This window comes from Mytilus edulis, chromosome 4 (assembly GCF_963676685.1).
Source record: "Mytilus edulis chromosome 4, xbMytEdul2.2, whole genome shotgun sequence".
Lineage (NCBI taxonomy): Eukaryota > Metazoa > Mollusca > Bivalvia > Mytilida > Mytilidae > Mytilus > Mytilus edulis.
In genome coordinates, this window is record NC_092347.1 from 14,156,006 (window position 1) to 14,178,813 (window position 22,808).

General features: G+C 29.7%; 1 protein-coding gene across 38 annotated transcripts in view; it reads right to left on the bottom strand.

Moving 5' to 3' along the window:
* Positions 1–246: 246 nt before the first annotated feature.
* The window catches only part of LOC139519030 (uncharacterized), a 67,215-nt gene continuing 44,653 nt past the window's right edge, over positions 247–22,808 (bottom strand). For 6 of the 38 annotated variants that reach the window (XM_071310748.1, XM_071310747.1, XM_071310771.1 and 3 more), the window contains 7 exons: positions 21,981–22,101; positions 16,134–16,276; positions 15,378–15,428; positions 14,800–14,826; positions 13,141–13,169; positions 10,180–10,615; positions 247–1,736 (listed from right to left, as the gene is read on the bottom strand). In XM_071310748.1, coding sequence (XP_071166849.1) covers positions 1,712–1,736; positions 10,180–10,615; positions 13,141–13,169; positions 14,800–14,826; positions 15,378–15,428; positions 16,134–16,276; positions 21,981–22,101 — 832 coding nt within the window. In that variant the 3' untranslated portion in view covers positions 247–1,711. Of the gene's footprint in view, positions 1,737–5,213; positions 5,364–8,703; positions 8,780–10,179; positions 10,616–13,140; positions 13,170–14,799; positions 14,827–15,377; positions 15,429–16,133; positions 16,277–20,993; positions 21,036–21,980; positions 22,102–22,808 lie in introns of all 38 variants that reach the window. The other 32 variants (XM_071310763.1, XM_071310757.1, XM_071310776.1 and 29 more) reach the window with 12 other exon arrangements.

The following is a 22,808-nucleotide window of genomic DNA, read 5'->3' on the forward strand; positions in this document are numbered from 1 at the left end:
TACTACTGGTACTAGATGTCTAAGCTAAAAGTTGTTTGATGTTGTTTAACTTTTCTATGTGTTGATACCATTGGGATCGGTAAGGTATAAGTTTTTCATTTGAGGTTGTTTTGACTGTTGGCCTGAGTCTATTGATCAGGTTAAGTTTGAGTGTCTATACCTCTCTTATATAGCAAATCCTTGAACATCTTTCTAGTTACAGTGATGACAATCATTTTTTTGTAATGACCAGAATAAAACAAACAATGAAAATAAATGCATTTAATAAACATAAATGTCTCTATAGTAAGTACAGAAACTAAAGTTTTGATTTTCCTTGATACTTCATAAAATTTAGTTTCCAATTCAACAATAAAATTATACATATCTAGATAAAATAAATAATAAATATATATATATCTAAAACAACTTAAAAAGAGGAGACATATCACATTACACATTTAAAGAGGTGTATCACAGTATGTAGAAAACAGTACAGTTCTTATCACAGTCAAACATCGAAGAATGATAACAATTAAATGGTCTCTCTTTCAGGGGCGTTGACAAAAATACAAGTTTCCCCATCTCTGTTCAGGACAATTGTCCCTTATAAAAGTGGTCTCCCCTCAAAGGGTTTGCACATATCAAAACATTTCAATAGTGACTTTATTAGTCAAAATATCAGCGTTCATCAAACTCGAAGCTTTCACCCTCATGATTAGTTTCTATTACAGGGGCGCTGGCAAAAATACAATTGTCGCTATCTCTGTTCGGGACAGTCTACCTTATAAGCTCCAATTATTGTCCCTTAAAATTGTTGCCTCCCATAAAATGTTTTGCTCATACCATTGCAACATTGTCAAATTTATCATCCTTCATCAAACTCAAAGCTTGCACCTTCATGTTTTGTTCTGGTACATTCTGAAGCCCAAGTTACGTTACCAGTTAAAGATTTTTTCTAAACACTACCTTACTTCTGATATTTTAAATGCTGATACACTGAAGAAATATTTAAGACTGAAACAAATGTTTTTATTATCCCTAGAAATTAGTATCATTTAAATTATTGGAAGGATTGTATCAGTCTACACACACAATTCTAAAATTAGTCATCATGTAATTAATTCTAAGGTGACCTGCATTAGGATTCACCGTAATACTGTGTTGAGATGTCAGGCTAGTCAACTCACATAACCTAGAAATATCACACAGACTATAATTTAGCATCTTTATATCAAACATATTCAAGTTTTTAACTAGTAAATTGGCACATGTGTAATTTTTTTAATGTTTTCAACAGAAATGACCAGAATGAAATGATTCAAAATGCAATGAGACTGTATTACTATAAAAGTTTTTTCCATTCACAATTCAAGAGGAAAATGTTTTGTTTACAATAATGAAGAGGTAATTTTTTGTTTTTCAATATACAATAAAACAAAACCAAGCTTAAACAGACAAAAGTAACAGCATCTTTAAGAGAGAATGAATGTCAGATGTAATGAAATCTAACATTATTATCACACATATTATTGATGGAAAAAGATTTACAAAATGTAATAAAAAATGTTGGAATGTAGGTTAAATGATGAAATATTTATAATTTTTGCTGTAAATCTTGAGTAACTATATGGGTAAATACATATCACAGTTAAATAAAACGACCCTGTTCTTCGTGGACGGAATTTATCACATGACTCGACTGGACGGTAATACTGGTGTCTGGGTACTCCTACATTTCAAGAACTTTTCGGTATCTGTAATAATCAAGGGGAGATAATTTAATTATTAGCAGCCAACAGTTGTCAAAATTCAGGATGATCGTCTGAAATGTAAAATTTATATCTGAAATGTAAAATCTATATATTTATGATATAATTAAAGTAAATAAAAAAGATCAATATATGAAATGTATTTGAATGTAAAATAAATAATATTGCAAGTAAATATCAACAGTCATGTTCAAGTTAACTTTAGAAATTCATTGATATTCCTTCCCTATTCTTCAATAGAAATCTTGATTGAAAATATTTTTTTAATTGTTTTTTACCAACAAAATGCAGTTACTTGAAGAATAAGTGGATAATCATTCTTGTTTGAAAACTTAAAAAACTTTATTTCTATACATATCATCAGAAGTCCATTACTAGTCTGGTAATGGACTTCTGATATCATGTATAATACATCTGTGTGTTAATGTTGTGTGGCAACTGGCAAGAGGGATAAAGAACATGTCTTACCTCAAAGATCATTCTGAATTTTTCAATAAGAATTTAAGTTAATTGATTTTAATACAAGCAACATGCGGTACTATAGAGGAATATAAAGTTGAATTTTGATAACACAACTTAATTGAACCAACTGGTACCACCAAAACTTGCATTTCTATTATAAGCAGTGAACAGTAAATATACATCAGATTAACATGTACTTAAATGAATATATAAAGCAAGGTGTTAGCGACATGAATATACATGTCTTTGGTTCAACTTTGTATCACCTTCAATTAAAAAGATAATGACACCTGAAAAATTTTTACAATCATAAATAACATACTCTCAGATATCACCATGTGAACAATGCAAGCTGCCATTGTTATAAAACTCAATTTACTGTATAACTTTGTAAAGTTTTAACACTGAAATGACCAGGCCGAACACAAAAATTCTATGTTGTAAAGTGATTCCACTACCAATATCCATCACATTATGAAGGACGAAAAAAATTTCCAATAAGCCATGGGATACTGTGTTCAAATGGTGCCTGAAATATCTATGATATATTATCTAAAACACCAGAAATCTTTTTTTTTGCAACATATTCCCCCATGTATAAGATTGATTGTGCAGATATAATACTACCATTCAATCCTGCCATGTCACATGTTGTTTATCCTTTGTAACCTCATTTGGCTATAAAAATGTATTGTACACGTTTTTTACTTCCTCAATTTGTGCATATTGTTGTTATATTTCTTTTTATGTACATCATGTTTAATTATTGTTGTTTTTTGTAAATAAGTTTAAAATTTTATGTGTGCACTAGTCTCAGTCACTTTATGTTTTCAATTTATGGTAGCTAGCACTTTTAATGTTTAAAATACAAAATAACAATTATCCAGAACTCTGTCCTGTCTATTACTGACATATAATGTATTATGACAACAATAAACACCAACAACAACCTGTTAGACAACACATAAAATATTTTGTTAAACAAGACCCCAAAGGTTTCATGCTACATGCAAAATTATATCCTTATTTTAAGTAATAGCTGCCCCATCATATTAATAATAGTTTACTTTTCCCACCACATTCAATAATTTGTCATTTCAGATACATTCTTTTATTAAATTTAACCACACAAGCTGTCTGTTTTCTAGGATAAAATTACCAGTAATAGAAAATATTATCACATCATTTTGAAAATACTTCAAAGTAAATGAAATGACAATTTAATGATGCTATATTCTTCAATGATTATTTGAGCCATACTCATAGTTATCTACAGACCCTATTTGTTTTAGAACATAGATATTATACCCACAGCACACAAAGTAGTCCAGTTAATAGTGTTTACGGTTAGCTCGGCACTTTGTCAAACCTATGTCATCTACTCCTCGGCAAAGCGTTGATTACTTTATGAGATATCCTTGTTTTGTAACAGTGCAATAACTATGCTAAAACTATGTAATAATTAGATAGTAAGCCATTCATGATATGATGAGACATGTATGAAAATGAAACCATTCAATTCTGACAAATGGTGTGATAACACTTTAATTTCATTTTATATTTATGTTTAATGCTACTTATTAAAAATCTCCATAAAATCATGATATCAGTTTTATTGAAGCAAGAAAGAAGGCTGAAAATCTTAGGTGGTGGTGAAAGAACCAAGAAATCTTCATACCAAATGGCCAGGATGGTGCTTCATCATTAAAAAAAAATGCAGGTTCTATACTACAGAAAATCAAAAGCGGTACAAAGAATAATACATGTAGCTCATACATATAATAAATTTGCAATCCCCTAATATACACATTTTTTAAAATGAAAAACAAATTTGATATTTGGATATATTTCATGTTCAAGGAAATACCAAACGTGTGTTATTCAAAAATAAAGGCCAGCTATATAGGTGCCATCCTTTCTCTTGAATTAATATTGCAGCTTTGGAATATTTAAAGCATATAAACATATGAATAGTAAGATATTTAATATAACTATTATGTATCAAAAATATACACTTACATTAGAATGTCAAGTCAATAGCCATTTTAATGACTTATAAAATAAAGTCTCTACTTATCTAATATTACTACAGGGTATAAGCATACTACAAAAATGTTTGAAGTTGCGAGAATTAAAATACAAGGAAAACAAATAGCAAAGCTAAAGAATGACTATAAAGTAAAACAAGAAATAATTTATAAACCAAAGATTGAAATATATTTTATATTTTACTGATAATTTTCGAAGCCACCTCTTTACAAGACTGTTTTCAGTAATTATCAAATATCTGATGGATTTATTACTTTTGTTTCAATTGTAGCTCTAAAAAATATTGAACTTAATTGTGATATCACAAATAAATTTCTCAGTTATCCCCCCTAAATTGGACACCCTGCCTAGGAGAGTAATGAGGGCTAGATTTTCTAGTCTGTGTATCTGTTAAATATTTTGATTTTGTCTGTCATTTATTCTATCATAAATCTTGTTGAACTTTTTGAACAAGATCCGAATAAATTAGTTTACACTGAAGTTGTAGTGAAACAAACTTCAAACTTAGTTCATTATGATGCGACTTTCTAAATTATTTGAAAAATTATGGTTTTGACCCTGATTTCATGGTTCAATGGAAATGTGATAGTGGGAGCTGAACATATTGTCAATATTTTGAAAATTTTAGCATAACTGCAATAGGCAGTTTAAAACTATTTTATTTAGTTGTTTCAATCAGAGTTCTATATATATGAATAATTATCAACCATTTTTATGACTGTTTCCTTCCATTGTTACTGAGTTGCTTCCTGTACATTTTATTTTTCAATGAATGAGTGTCCTGAATGAAATCATCAAATGAGAATGCTTTATGAAATGAACGAAATTGAAAATTTTAGATATAATAGAAGTGCTTAATGAGAAAACAGTGAAATTTAATATAAATGACAAAACAAGGATATCTCTGGTAAATTGATCACACCATTCAGCCTTCAAACTGTTCTAACTTACAAACTGGTTTACAAACTGGTTTACACCGTAGTTTCAGTTTTTGCCTTGGAATCTGACCTCAGGTTTGCCTTCAAAAGGTCAGCAATAATCTTACTTGTTATTTTTGGTGGGCGGACAGAGAAAAGCGGTTTTGGGCGAGTGGCTCGTTGTCTGAAAGGTAAAGAAGAAGAAAAAATCATAAGTATTATGAAGAACTAAAGCAAATTAATTCAGAATATAAATAAACTACTGTATATAAGACACATGTTCTTTCAGTTTGCATGCATGCATGTATATCTTAAGCAAAAGTACATGTATAATGCTTCAGTAACTTTTAGTGGCTTTTAATATAAAGAAGCAAATGTAGAAAAACAACACAAGTTAAGCCAAAAAATACTGGAAGAAAATGTGTCTCACTTAAATTTCTCATATAATCATATTTTTATAATAAAGAATATAGTGTGATATTGAAAAGCAATGTTCAGCATGCATTGTGCTTTGATAGCATTCGCATAACATTATTTTGTGTGGTGTTTGTACAATACACATTTACCTGAACAATCACATTATGAAAGGGTTTGTTCAACACCTCACTTGTTTTTTTTTAATATATAATACAGTGAATTTTATTAATATTCAAGCATTACAAAAAAAATTGTAAAAGACACATATTTTTTTATATGGCTCAATTGAAGTCATAGTGTTTCAGGAGTCATATTGCTTCAGGAGTTCTAAATGTAGGTGTAGAATTCAACAAACTCACTTAAAATAGGGACAAAAGTAGCAGTTTCAAATTAACAATATTAGCCTTCAACAGGCTCAAAAGGAACCTTTCAAAAATACATCTTGTAAAATCTGAACAGAATGATCTGTTGCAAGAAAATGTGTCCAGTGTGACTGTGAAATGAATAACCTCATTGTATCAACACCATACACTAGCTACTTCATAAAAATGTAAAAATCATAAGCCTACCAACAACATTCAAGTATGGCATATGTGTAATATAAAAATACAATTATATGAGAAAGTAATACTTGATTATACTTTCTAGCAGAATAGCTACTGAACAAGTTTAAGAACAAAAGAAGGAAATCACAGAAACTAACCACCAGAATTTTAGGAAATCTATATTAACTCTTAAATGAACTACTTAGTATAATTTATTTCCGAAGAAATAAAAACAGTTGTTGTTTGGAATAATTTCATGCAACATACAACTGATATGACTTGGGCATACACCGGTAAATAATTTCAATCAATGCAATACCACAACTGTTTACCATCTATGTTCTGTTTCTAGTTCATTTTTTTAAGGTTTGAATTAACTATACCAATAACTTATAAGATTAAAACAACATTATAGTGTTTTAATACATAAATGATGGAAATATCACAACACATTTTAAATACATTAAAACATATAAAGCCTAGTCTATATGTATCTGTAAGTCATTATAGGTTTCACATCAGATATCCCAATCAGAAATCCACTAAGGGATCCGAAACCTGAGGAGATATTACATGAGACCACAACACAGTTAGATAGTAAAATCTAGATCCAATTACCACAGAGTATAATCCTTTGTGGGATTCCAATCCAGATTTGACTAACAAATTGCTCTCAACTAAGAGTAATTGCTCCTCTTGTTTTGGATCCCTCTGCAGATTTTGGATTGGGATACCTGGTGAGTGTTTGGATACCACTTGACTCCATGTAATGACATTATCTTAATTGTGTACACATATTCTGACATATAATTGTGTCAGGTTTGGAACATTAGATTCTGACAGACAATTGTGTCAGGTTAGGAACATAATGTCATCTTTTTCATCATGTGAGGCTATAGATCAAGATATATATATATATATAAACGAGGTTGAAAAGGTGTAGAGATAGGTAGACACATTTCCCACTCCTGACTCACACTCAAATGTATTAGGAAATCTGAATGTTTTATAGAATATTATCACCACTCTAACATTCTCCATCTTCCAGATATCATATAATGATTTGTATACTTCTCTGAGTAATTAACTACTTATATAATACATATCATTCATATACAGTTTCTAAATCATTAAATAATCAATAAATAAATACTAATCCTGATCCTGAATACATTTTACCATAACCATAGATCACACATGCAGAAATGTTCTTAATATGCTTATTATTAGTTCAATAGATTTTAAATGAATCGTTTTCTAAAGCCAATTTTAATTGTAATCTGCTTAGAACTTTAAAAAAAAAACCTTAAATAAACTAAATCTGAATTTACCATTTGTCCTGGTATTTTAATTGAAATATAAAAAAAAATGGCAGGTGAAAGCCTGAATTTTAATCATAAATGCAGCATCTTTCTCCATCCTTAATGACATTTGTTCTGCTTTTACTAAGAGGGATAGTAACTTTTTAATTAACATGTCTGCAGATTGTCTGCATATTAAGAACATTTTTAGGTGGTTAATAAAGGTGACTGTTAGTTGTTGATGCAAACATAAACACAAACACAAACAAGCCAGCAAGGAAGGTAGATACATATTCAAATGTTCTTACTTATTTTGACTCCATTTTATATTGGAAGTATTTAAAATTATATGTACATAGGGAATGGATATGCTGCATGCAATGACACATACACAAAAATGGACATAATAATATATAATATAATAATTTTACAATTTTATAATTTAAAAAAATATATAGATTTACACTTCTGGGATAATAATCATATATACTTATGTTTTACAATAAAAAATTAAGTGAAATGTGCATATTACTAAAAGCCAGTATATCTTATAGAATCAGTATTGTAAAAGCCAATTGTGTGACCTTTTTCTCAGTTAAAGAAATGAAATGTACAGATTGGATATAAACAGCAAATGACATGTTCATACATCTTTCTAGTGACAGAATATAGTTTCTATTTTTCTTGAAATGTTGGCAAAGAAACTAAGAAATTTTCAGAGGGAAATTGAGTTTCAAACTTTCAACAATAGCCGCTCAGGTCACACAACTCTGTTTTAGTTAACTGTACCTAGTTATTCTATAGTTATTTTGTTTTTTTCATCAAAGAAAAAAATAAGTAATGAAAGAAAAAAAAATTTTATAAAGTAATTTTAACAATGCAAAAGTTTTGAAGGTAGGCACATTTAACTACATAGATACAAATTCAAAAGGATGCCCCAGGATTCCACATAACACATAATAAATGTTTTACTTCAATAACAAAATCAAAGATATGTACAATGAAATTAGAAATCTCCTTAAATTTCTGCCTAATGGATTTTTTCAAGTACTTAAAATTATTTTGAAACCTTTATTTCTCAAAATCCCAACTTTGATTGGCATAACAAATTATAATTGCTATAAAAATAGTCTGCTTAAAAACAAATTCTTACTGTACAACTCAATTGTATAGAATGAAATTGTATATTTTGCAGAAACAAGGGCATTCTTTTGATATTTGTTTTAAAGCTAAGTTTGTATGGATAGTGCCTAAGTCTTACCCTACTCTTTTGGAGCTTTTCTTCAATTTTACGTTTACGCAAACCCATAAGGAAGAGTAAATGTGATCTATAACAACTGAAGAAACCAACATTGTGTTAAAGCAATCACAAACGTTATACACTGTTATATACTGCAGCTATATAAGCAAAGAAAAAGTACTTTTACAAAGCAACTGATAAACCTATAACTTGTGAATAGTGGCAGATCCAGATCTTTCTACTTGTGGCAAAGTTCATTTTATAACTGCCATTTGGTTAACCTTACAATACTCAATACTGCAAACCAACTCATGTTGTGCTCTTTGTTCAGGTTGTTGTCTCTTTGACACATTCCCCATTTCCATTCTCAATTTTAATTTTTAAATTGTCATGAATATATGAAACTTGGATCTACCCATGTGTAAATATATCCCCTGTATGAGAAATTTGGCAAATAATTTGCTGGGAAGTTGGCTAGAAAGAAAGAAAGAACTTAATCCTAAACTAATATAAGGATGCATGAGAATAAGTTGGTTTACAGTATTCTATAGACTGTAGTAGAAATTGTGTTGCAACATGAGAATATCATTGTGTTATCAGTTTGATATTGGTAAAACTAACATTAGCTAACTAACAATGTAACACACATGTTGAATTTCTAAACTAAAGTCTATATAAACATCTCTAAATCTGGATCTCCCACTTTAAGACATGTGATCATAGAAAAGGGATGTGACTGAGCCTATATGTAACTAACAGAGGTTCAAAATATTTCCTTAAAAAAATTCAAACTTTTCTTTTTATATTTTACAAATCTTCTGTCCAATTTCATCAAAAGTCAGTAAAATATTTTCACATATTTCTGTTACAAATTACATCTACCGGTATAAACTGTAATATACACTATTATTTAAACTAAATATTTTGATAGATTAATCAGACTTGAAATCTAAAATTACGAAACATCCTTAAAATTCTTCAAGAGATAAAAAAAACTATACATTTTTGAACCCCTGACTAACTTGCTCTAACATCCATAATGCTTTAAAATACCAGAAGTATAATTCAATTTTGTAAAAATATTTCACAGTTTACATTTGCCCGTACATTTCATGTTTAAATCTTTTGAAATGAAACAAATGTCTGCATTAATATCTGAAAACTAAAAGTGAAATATTAACTAAATGAATAAATCTACCTTGCCCTTGTGGCCAGTTTGTGCCCATCTTATTCACTATAAACTGAAAAGATAAAGTGCCCTAATACATGCATCCATCCCAAAGGGTGTGTGTATGATTGAACAAATACCAAAGAGAAGCTAACTTTAAGCATCATTCAAAAGAATTCCTATTAGAGAAATATGGTAAATACAAAATACTTCAAAAATATCCAAAGAAATTAATATTAATATATAAATAAATGATGCATAAAGTTATAAAAACATGCAATTCACTCTAAATAATGAAATAACAAAATATAAAGACATAAAATACTTACTTTTGTATTAAAGCACTGATATCTTTTTGTTCCTGAGTATCTAAGTCTTCTAATTCATCATAATCCAATGAAACAGCCACTCCGCCCTCCGCCTGATAGCTTCTCTCGTCCCATGAATGATATGAAGGTGCTGGACTACTTTGTGCTAAGGGGCCCTCGCTTTCAGGGGAGATAACTTCGTGTTGTACACCATCTACTGTATCTATCTCTTCATTATCACTCACCTGGTCCTTTGGAGCAGCTGGGCCAAAGCTGCGTCCTTTTGTAACAAGTCCCATCTTACTGCTGCTGCCCGATAAAGATAGCGGCTTTATTTTGCGTTCAGGAAATGTATTTCCTGTTTCTCCGTAACTTCTATATTTAGATATCAGTGACTGCAGACGATCACCACCACTGTTTGACCCTTTATCTGTTAAACTCTTGGATCGATGAACATCTACGAAATATAATAATTTTCAGTTGAAATTGGATTTAGACTGACAAATTTCCCTCCTATTTAGATTTCAACATCAATTCTAATTCTTACATTTTGTTTACAAAATGGTAATTTTTGAAATCTCAAGAAGAGATTTTATATGAATTTATAGGGTTAAATATACTTACCACAATCCACCACCACCCCTGGAATAAATTCAGTTTTTTGTTCACTTAATTGAAATTATTCAATTAAACGACAAATTAAAACTAAAGCTAGTGTATGTTACACAGGTGAACTATGACGTAGGTGAGTACATCTCATGGATGTAATTTTTAATCACCTAGTTAATTGCGATGAGAACATGTTGTGAAAGCAAACATATTCTATATAATATAAATGTAATTTCATGGTAAGTATATTTAACCAAATTCATATAAAATTATCCTGCATTTTAAAGAATCACTAAAAAAAAAACCCCAAAAGAATAGGATATTTGTTCATTAGGTGATGGTTAATTTAATACATACATAGTTAATTATAAAATTGTTTTTATTTGCTTACATTTGGATGTAAGTAACACCGTAAATCAATATTCAATGTTGAAATTTCTTCATTATAATTTGACCTTTGAAGTCTCGTACATTTTTAAAATAAAATCCTAAATCTTGCCTACAGCCTTGTATTTCTAAAGAAAAGCGTAAAAATCTGATCAAGACTAAATAAAAACTTTTTTCTACTACCAAAGGAAACATAACTACCCAAAGCCTTATTTCAGAAAGTCACCAATCTTTACAGTAGAAGTACCAGTCCAATTCTATAAGTCTGTAGTACTTACTATACTTAGAAAAATATTTGGTACCATAAGAACCAGTACTATCTATACCATAAAGTTCCTTATGCAGTTTCATGAATGAATCTGCTGGTTTTAGCCGTTTTACAATTTCACTTTCTTTTCCCTAAAACAATGTCCATATAAGGAGACTTAAACTTAATATCTAATTTTTTTTTAAAAGTAAAGAGACCCCTAATAGTTTCCATGTCATAGTTTTGTGGAAATAAATGTTTTATCTTTAGCTGCCTGTTATAATTTGCTGTTCCATAATTCTTTGATATTTTTCTTTATATGTATTTAAAATTAAGGAATAACAGCACTGCAGTTGAAGAGTTGATGCTGTCAGTTTGAGATTAGAATTTCACTAATGCAGTTTACTATTCATTGTTTAAGAAAATAAAAACACCTTATAGAATTAAAAGTAAAGATTTTTTCCTCTAATCCTAACCAATAAGAATGAAAGAATGTTACCTTATCTGGTCTCATAATAGTACCTGTAGATTTTAAACAAAGATTAAGTTCCATTAACCACCAGAGATATAAGCCAAAAATTGCATTTTACCCCCATGTTTTATTTTAGTTAGTGGACAGGGTCATCTGATACAAGTTTTAAACTAGATACCCTAAGGTCTGGTTTAATTTTTAAAAAAAAATCCATTAAAACCATCATCTAAATAGAAAATAAATACTTAACTCAATAAATAAATGAATACATTGCATGCTGCAGATTCTCTTACATTAAAATATAAATAATTTTTAGTTTTTAGACAAACATTTATTCTTATTCATTCTCAGTTTAACTATAGCCAACCCCTGGAACTCACGCTCTCTTGTTTTGGTAATATTATGTTTTATCAACATTTTACCACAAAAAGAATTAAGCTATCAGTAGCATCCACAAAAAAAACCCACTAAGATTGTTTATATCACACTCTCACAAATATTACCAGCCAACAAATTCACACCTATGCTGATTTTATTTACTTGCAAACAAACCATTTTAGCATGCAATAATACAAAACACACATTTTTGCTTATAGGAATAAATTGCTAATAACAGCATAAAATTGGGAAGAAAATTGTATATTTTTTGTCAAAATTTAGATTTTCCTTATGAAAAAAAAAGGAAATAACCCAAGTTTTAACTTGAAAAGACTGAATACTTCTTCATCATATTAACAATTTATTGTCAGATAATGAAGTATTAAAAAAGGAGTTTTACTTAAAAGCAATTACAATATTTCATGCTTGTTTCTCCAACTGTTGAAAATCATAAGTTTTTGAAGTTTAATCGTCCATAAAGTCTAATTATCTGTATCCTATATGAAGTTCTTGTTACTTTCTTCAAGAAGAGGCAGAATCTTGCAAATATTTTAAAGATAGATGTTATTTATTACCTTCTTCCAGGGCAGCACAGGTTGAATGAATTAATCATTAGTCTTTAAATTGGGAGTACTCCTGAGAATATTTGAACATACCAATGCCATTCTTTTTTTTTTCTTTTTTTGAAAGAAAGGATATTTATTCATCATATTTACCCTATATTTTAAAGATAGGATAATTTTTTTTCATTCTATAGTAAATGTTATCTATTATCTATGTCTCAGATTTCAAATCTATTTTTGTCAGTATTTTTTCCTATACCATAATTTTTTGATAAATTTTGCTGGAGAAACAAACATGAGAGATCTAGCATGGTTAAACACACTACCTTTTTCTGTCTTACCGTCTTCTGAACGTCTGTAAAATAGAAATAAAATAAGGATTAAAATACAAAAAAAATATATCAAGTTCTTAGCAATATCTATTCATCACACATACATGCTATATTATATCACCAGTAAATTGCTGAAAAAATGGCTTTTACTTCATTGGACTCACTTCTATTTTAAGTAATTGCTTTAATAACTTTATGAAAACTTTCTTTAAAAACTATGGACAACAATTGTATGTGTTTATGGTGTCTTTTTTTTTTTTGTATTACTAATCATATAAAATAAAATATTAAGTGGTTACATATTAAAATTTAATTTTTCACTTTAAATCTTAGAAATTGATCAAAGAAGCATTTTTATAACAAACATGCCTTCAGCTGTTTTCTACTGTTCGGTCTGGTTGCTGTCCCTTTGTCATTCTCAATTTTACCCCCCAAAAAAACCTATATTAAAGTCCTCAAGTTTAAACTACTACTACAAACTCTACTAGTGCTAATGGCTTCTATATTAAATCAGATGTTAATGCCACAAGAAAAGAAGATAAAAAATCCTAATAAAGAAATATAGCAAAACAAAAAAAACAATAAATTAAACATCTACTCCGTATTTCAAACTGAATATTCTATCTTTGCCCAAAGCAGGACACAACTTTACATGTTCTATTGATCAATTCTCAATAAAATTCACACAAATCTATGCACCCACTGTGTATATGTATAGATTATAGATGAAAAAACACATGACATCCCATGTGCACACATAATGAACATATGGATGATGGTTGACAATAAACATGAAGGACACATGACAAACATAACAAAACAAACATTGGGTTGCTTGATAATGTTGGGATCACAAAATACTATTTATCTGTTATGAAAACTGATTGTAAGTGAGGAGGGAAACAAACTGTGCTCTATTCACTCCACAAATCAATGAGCAAAAATGACGGGAACACAGTATTATTTAAATGAAGCTTTTATCGAGTATTTAGTTATATATGAATGATTTTGTAGGCAGTTTTTCAATATTTTACATGTACATGATATGCAAATCAGCATGACCAGGAATTGAGTGCCACCATTAAATATATAGTATTTGTAGATGATGGTTGATGATAAAAAAAAATCTGTGTTTTCACTAATTTTTTCCATAAAATTTCTTTCATCTGTAGCAAAAACATCATACATGATGACTTTGCCATTGCTTAGAGATGCTTGGGCTTTGCTCATTGTTGAAGGCCTTAAGGTGACCTATAGCCATCAATTTCTGTGTTATTTGTCTTTTGTGGAGAGTTGTTTCATTTGCAATCATACCATACCTTGTTTTTTTATATTTTGCTTATCAAATTGTTTACATAATGAAAGCAAAACTAGCCTTTCCTTTATATTCTTTGTTAGACAAAACTGAAAGTTTTATTAATCAAAATAATAGTCTTTTTAGTCAAAAAACTAAGCAGAAGAGAAAATAACAGTTAAATTTAATGTTGAAGAAGTATCCAATAGAAGAACTATTTATAAATTAAATGATAGATATAGCTAAATAAAAATATGAATGATAGAAAAAAAAACTGAAACTGCAAATGATAAAAAACACTCCAGAACTATCTTTGTGTTGGTAAAATATAAGTTGTGTAAAAGTGAAGCTAAATAGACCTGGGAATTCTAGATCGTCCTCCTCTCCTAAAATAAAACATTAGTACAAAATAAAGCATACCTCAGACAAACACTTATTACTAATACTGGATGTTTTCTGTTAAAACTTCAAAAACAGGGCAATAAAAATAAAATGAAGCTGTAGACAGATAATAATAAAACAAAGGGAAGGCTGGCGCCACACAGACATAAAAATTACCTTTTCCATATTCTTATAACAATTTTTTAATTAGTATTTTATAGACAATTATTTAAATAAAGATCTGTGTAAATTCAATTCTATAAATGACATTTATATACGTCTCATAAACCATGATATCAGATTGATTGATTGTTATTTGCTTAATGTCCAGTGGCAAGTATTTAATAAATAAGAATATCTGTATCATGTCTGTATTTGACTACAATTTTCAGACTTCGATCATTACAAGGTTATTCTTTTTTAAGTGATACTTAATGATTATTTATAAAAACACAGAATAGAGTAAATAGATAACATGCAATGAACATAATTCAGTATTTTCAATTTGTACGGGAAATGAATGCAATAGAAATTGTTGACTTTCATATAGTCTTACCCTAGAGATCTGTCATCAGAGTCACTACCCATCCCCCTCATTTCTCTCTCTCTGTAAAATAATAATATATTCTTATTATCAATATAGAAATCTAACAGCTTTAAAGAAATCCAAACTACCATTTTATCTGCAAGGAGCCTAAATCACTCAAATTACCTCCTCAATTGCTCAAAAGAAGATAACTTTTGAATTTATCAAAAATTATTTAATTCCACCAATCTCTTAATTTTTTTAAATATATTTGCCTTGTAATTTCAGAGGAAAATATTTTTTTGAACTAACTTACTCGAATCAAAGAATATGTCAATGGCAATAAGGGAGTGAAAATCATTAGAGCCAGAGCCTTGCACAGCTGTGTATTTAGTTTTGATCATATAAATTTATATATGGTAATTGTTTATATGTTTTCTAGAGGGTATTTGTCAATGGCCAGTACTCAGAAATCAGAACAGTGGCTGGTTTTCTCTCTGTCTGTCCTCAGATTGTGTAATCTGCTTCATGCATGTATCTTCTAGTAAGTCTCTTACTATCAAATTATGTAATTATGTAAAAATTGCATGGAATATTTGATCAAATATAGTCTCATAACTTTATATGTCACTGGATTATACTATTGTTCTCTGCTGTCTATTCATGTTTTATATTATGTAATATATGTTGTTAATTTTGCCATAGCATGTGTTTGCAATAAAGATTCATTCATTCATTTGACTATAGTCAATGTCAAGGGAAACAATTAAATGACAACCAACTTACTTTCTGTTAAGATTTTCTTTAGATAACTTTAGTTCTGATTCCAAGGTCTCAATATTTCTGTCTTTATCTTGTATCACACCAATCAACTTATGAAGTTCACCTTTGACCTCAGTTAATTCTGAACCGACATCATCTAAGGATTCCTATAAATAAATCAGATTATTCTGAAATTTATATTTCAATTTTTTCAACTGGAATTACAGAGTCATACTGTTGACCAGTTAAGCAAGATCTAAAACATTCCGTCGTCAATAGTTAATTTTTCAACATTTTAAAACCTTGGTTTTGAACTTTCTTCCAGCACCTGAGATCACCCTAGTTTTTGGTGGGTTTCTTGTTCTTTAGTTTTCTATGTTGTGGCAAGTGTATTATTGTTTGTCTATTTGTCTTTTTCATTTTTAGCCATGACGTTGTCAGTTCATTTTCAATTTATGAGTTTGACTGTCCCTCTGGTATCTTTCGTCCCTCTTTTGCAAAGAAGCAGGTGAAAATAACTAGAGGCTCTCAAGAGCCTGTGTCGCTCACCTTGGTCTATGTGCATATTAACAATGGACACAGATAAATTCATGACAAAATGGTGTTTGGTGATGGTAATGTGTTTGTAGATCTTTCTTTACTGAACATTCTTGTTGCTACAATTATCTCTATCTATAATGAACTTGGCCCAGTAATTACAGTGGAAAATATTTCCTAAAATTTACAAAAATTAACAAAAATTTATGAAAATTGTTAACAATTGACTATAAAGGGCAATAACTCCTTAAGAGGTCAATTGACAATTTTGGTCATGTTGACTTATTTGTAGATCTTATTTTGCTGAACATTATTGCTGTTTACAGTTTATCTCTATCTATAATAATATTAAAGATAATAACCAAAATCTGCCAATTTTCCTTAAAATTACTAATTCAGGGGCAGCAACCCAACAACAGGTTGTCCGATTTGTCTGAAAATACAGGGTAGATAGATCTTGACCTGATAAACAATTAAACCTATGTCAGATTTGCTCTAAATGCTTTGGTTTCAGAGATATAAGCCAAAATCTACATTTCACCCCTATGTTCTATTTTTAGCCATGGCGGCCATCTTGGTTGGTTGGCCGGGTCACGCCACACCTTATTTTATTGAGATACCCCAATAATTATTGTGGCCAAGTTTGGTTAAAATTGGCCCAGTAGTTTCAGAGAAGAAGATTTTTGTAAAAGATTACAAAAATTTACGAAAAATTGGTCAAAATTGTCTATAAAGGGCAATAACCCCTTAAGGGGTCAACTGATAAATTTGGTCATTTTGACTTATTTTACTGCTGTTTACAGTTTATCTCTTTCTATAATAATATTCAAGATAATAATCAAAATCTGCAAAATTTCCTTCAAATTACTTATTTTGAGCTAGCAACCCATTAACCAGTTGTCCGATTCGTTTGAAAATTTCAGGACAGATAGATTTTCACTTTATGAACAATTTTACCCCAGTCAGATTTGCTTTAAATGCTTTGGTTTCAGAGATATAAGTCAAAACCTACATTTCACCTCTATGTTCTATTTTTAGCCATAGCGGCCATCTTGGTTGGATGGCCAGGTTACGCCACACATTTTTAAAACTAGATACACCAAAGATGATTGTGGCCAAGTTTGGATTAATTTGGCCAAGTAGTTTCAGAGGAGAAGATTTTTTAAATAGATTACTAAGATTTACGAAAAATGGTTAAAAATTGACTATAAAGGGCAATAACTCCTAATGGGGTTAACTGACCATTTCGGTCATGTTGACTTATTTGTAAATCTTACTTTGCTGAATATTATTGCTGTTTACAGTTTATCTCTATCTATAATAATATTCAAGATAATAGCCCAAAAATGGTATAATTTCCTTAAAATTGCCAATTCCTGGGCAGCAACCCAACAACCGGTTGTCCGATTCGTCTGAAAATTTCAGGGCAGATAGATCTTCACTTGATAAACAATTTAATTTCTGTCAGATTTGCTCTAAATGCTTCGGTTTCCGAGTTATAATCCAAAATCTACATTTTACCCCTATGTTCTATTTTTAGCCATGGCGGCCATCATAGTTGGTTGGCCGGGTCACCGGACACATTTTTTAAACTAGATACCCCAATGATGTTTGTGGTCAAGTTTGGTTAAAATTGGCCTTGTAGTTTCAGGAGAAGATTTTTGTAAAAGTTAACGACGACAGACGACGACAACGACAGACGACGGACGCCAAGTGATGAGAAAAGCTCACTTGGCCTTTTAGGCCAGGTGAGCTAAAAAGGGAATATGATAATGAATCAAGTTTTGTTTAAAACAATAGGGCATATTTTATATGAGAATGTGCTTGTTTTTGAAAAATGTTAATCCTTTTGGTAGTTCCTTCAATGTTCCAGTCTAGGTAAGAATTAGAAAGTGGTAAAATTTATGAAGAAAAAAAACCACAAATTTTCAATGCACTGGTAACAGAATGTATAGTAAAAAACTTAAATGAAACTTTAAAAAAAAGTGTATTGTAAAAATATTTTGCATGCTTATTAAACAAAATACAGGATTGCTGTGCAGTAACAAAAATAACACTGCCACTATGTTAATAAGGATTAAATTGATATAACCATGTACATTTATTCCCACTGACTGTCATTCTAATGAAAATCATCCCAAGTTAAGAAGCATATTCAAATAAAATACCGACCATTTCTCACTCAAAGTCATATAGCCGTAATTTTTTTGATAATGATTTTATATATAATTTTTTTTCATTAATTGGCAAATTTCTATTAAGACTAAGGTATAAATATGTACATGTATTTTCTTTTCCTTTTTCAAATCTATCAAATAAATCACATTTTCTCATGTAATATTAGGTTTGCAAAACTAAACATGTATAAAAAGCAAACTAAAATAGATAGTCATCATTATACCCTAATGTATCAAATATCAGCTACAGATCTGCAGCCCTAACAAAACTGTCCAACTGTTTGATTTCAGGAAGACTTGGAGGATGGACTTGGATTAACACTATATGAAGGATGGACTTATATGAACGAGGTAAACACTTTTAGTTATCCATCTAACAATTAATACATTTGTATGTCAAAATAAATTGTTAGTAAAGCTTTCAAAAAGTGAAACACAAATTGTTTTTACCCAATGTAAACTCAATTCTTATATTTTTAATTTGTATTTCTCAGTTAATTAAAACAGAATAAGTCAATATTTTCTCCAATTAAAATGAATTAAATGAATGGTTACATGTAATATTTAACCAAACCATGCATAAGATTTGTAAATTATAGATGAAAGTTTAAAAAAATATACAAATTTAATAGGATATGGATAAAAATATTCCACAGCAAATAATAAAGGCATTACATATGAGTTATTATAAACCTCAATCCACATTATTATTCCACAAGTATGAATTTATTATAATAAAGAATGTATGATTAGCTGGAGAAAAAATGAAGGATATTCTCTGTTTCCATTCAGAAAAAAAATATGAAAAGTCTTGTTAATTGGCACGTCTGAAAACCATGAAAAATAGAGAATTTCCTGATTATTTGTTTAGTATCCCTTGAAATGTAATATGAGTAGCAATATATGCAATGCATCAAAGTGATATACAGTTTTAGTGCAATGATCATGTGCATTATGAAACAGAAAATGATACTAAATGAAAAAAAATATTCTTAGCTTTATTGTGAAGACAAGCACATTATGTAGGGACCTTGGTGGCCAAGTGGTCTAAGGAGTTCTACTACTGTAACATTAGACCTAGGTTGGAGTTATAGCAAACACATGGCAGGTGCCTACCAACTCCAATCTTTATTGAATAGGATTGCCAATTATCCCGCCAAAGGTTACAATATGGAGGTTTTCTCCTGGCACTCTGGTTTCACCAGCAATAAAAAATCGTCACACAAAATAGCCGATAAACCTGAGTTTCGTTAGATCTCCAAAAATCTATCAATCATTCATCTTTCCATTTATCATCTTATTCCAATTATTACAAAAAATTGATCAGGCAAGACAAATCTTAGACAAACTTACTTAATAAAAAAAATTCTGATCAGGTGAGACCAATCTTAGCAAACCTACTTAGGTAAAAAAAAAACTAATTAGGCAAGAAAAATTTTATAAAAAAAAATTATGGTATGTAAAACATTTCTGATAAATAAAGAGAAAAATTTGGCCAACCTGCTTAAGTTAAATTTTATGATCCGGGAATAAAAATCTAAGAAAAAACCTGCTTAAGCAAACTATTTCTAATTGGTCAAGATAAATCTTAAGCAAACATGCTTTAGTAAAACTTTTCTGATATTTCAAGAAAAATCTTAGGGAACCTACTTTGTTCAAACTTTTCAGATCACGCAAGACAGATCTTAGGCAAACCTGCCGTCAGAAGTTAAACTTAGCCTCCTTAGAAATTTTGAATTCAACATCAAATAATTATTTCTTTCCTGAAATACTCTGAATAAATATATTAAATTGATGATAAAGTATAAATCGGTGTGCCTGTCGGAAATAATGAATGAACCATCACCAAAAATCTCTTATATTCCATTTACAGTTAATATCGTTATAAAACCCATTATACTATAGTTATGTTATTATAGTTTGATTGTCCATTTATGAATGATGAAATGATTATGAATTATGCTTTAAAGTGCATGTGACAACAACCACTGACGCTAAAAATAACTTTGCTGCTTTTATACCAAAAATTTTAAGAAAATTCTAAAAAAAATATGATTTAATTGCTCTTAAGGTGCACTGATCACTACCCAATAAACTACCATCAACTTTGATACATCGCTAAAGAGAAACCAAAAGAAACCAATGGTTACCATGACAACCAACTACTTACTCTTATTTCATGAGGTTGTTTAGTTCTCTCATCCTCAAGGTCCTGATAGAAAATCAGGAAATAGTAAACAACACATAAAATATGGGTACAAATAATATTTCACATAAAATTCTGTAAATATCCCAATTTAATATTTAGTTTTGATTTTCAAGACAATATTTCTAATATGACACCTCAATGTGGCTGTGTAGATCACAAGGAAATAAATGTCTATTAAGAAAGCAAAGGTTACTTTTAGAAGTATCCTAATGCTTCAATATTGATGTATTTCATGTATCTCTTACAAATCTGATTTTACTTGAAGAAATTTAAGCTACAAAATTTGTATAGGTAACATTACATACATCATACCTACAGTTTACATTTCTTCAAATACATAAGCACAATATAAGAATGATTATGACAATATATGGTCCGAGAACACAATTATTTGGAGTGCATTTCTTTTAGAACATAGATGAAAATAAAAAAAATCCCACCTGCGCTTTCTCAAAGAAACTTTTACAGTGTGTTGTACTACATTTGGGACAAATTATATCAAAATTATAGAAAACTTCATCGGCTCTAACTCAAAATATGGACAATTTTATGTTTAGGGCGTCTTGAAATCTTTTGACAGCTTCCGAAGTGCTAATTTTCAACCTTTTTCAGCTGGACCAAATCACTACTTTCCTTTAAAATTCTGGACCCAAATTTTTTTACAGTGTAATTTCACCCCCCTACTTGCAATTTGAGGCATTAAACATGGAGAAATAAATTTGGAAGGGGTATAAAAATTAATGGCAAGTAACCCACTGTCAACACTAGGGACTATATTTGTGAACAACGAAAATCAAGGGACGACAATTGTGGTCTCGGACCATATACAAATATATACATAGGGAAAAACTCAAGTTAAGCAATAAATAGACACAAAATGAAAGAAGCAGTACAGACAATAGATATAAGTCATAAGATGTCCTGACAACCAATCATATATTAGCTTACATCTTTCAGGCTTCTGATTAGTGTATCTTTCTTGTTCTTTTCTCTTTGTGTTCTCTCAAGCTCCTCCCGTAAGGCCTCAATCTCAGACTGAAGGTGGTCCACTTCTGGTCCACTTACTGGTCTGATAACAAAACAAATGCACAAAATGAAATAAAGAAAATGCAAAATGTTAATAATCATGAATCGTTTTATAGTTATAGTATTTCAAGTACCATTTTTTTGTTAAAATTTTCAGAATGAACTAAGTTTTGTTTAAAAATAGATTTTGTAAATTGCATATGATTTTGTCAAGAACAGTCCAACTAAATTTATCAATATATTAAAACTATTGAATAGAATATAAAGCCTGTTAGAATTATAATAATCTAAATAACAATTTGATGCAAACTGGTCTTTACTTTTGGAATAATGTCTCTTTTGGATTTAAATAAATGGAGAAAAAGGGCTATGCACTTGTGACCCATCATAGAGTGATGAATAAAACTAAAACACACTGTGAAAATCACACCATTCATCATTGTTATATCTGTCAGAAGGGATGCCAATTATTATAACACAATGGACAGGTGCAAGGGAGATAACTCTAATCAAAAAGACTTGTGTATCCTAAAATGTTATTACTGAAGCTGGAAATTTTTGAGGAATGGAAGGCACTTTTGTAGGAAGAAAATTACTTCAATGAAATCTAAAATCTTTTCAATTATCCATTTGAAGTACGATATCAAAGATGCTTTTAAGTACATTTTTTATTTACATGACTTAATATCTCATTTGCTTGAAAAACAGCTATAAACTTCTTATTTAAAGTGATGGATCAAATAAACTACT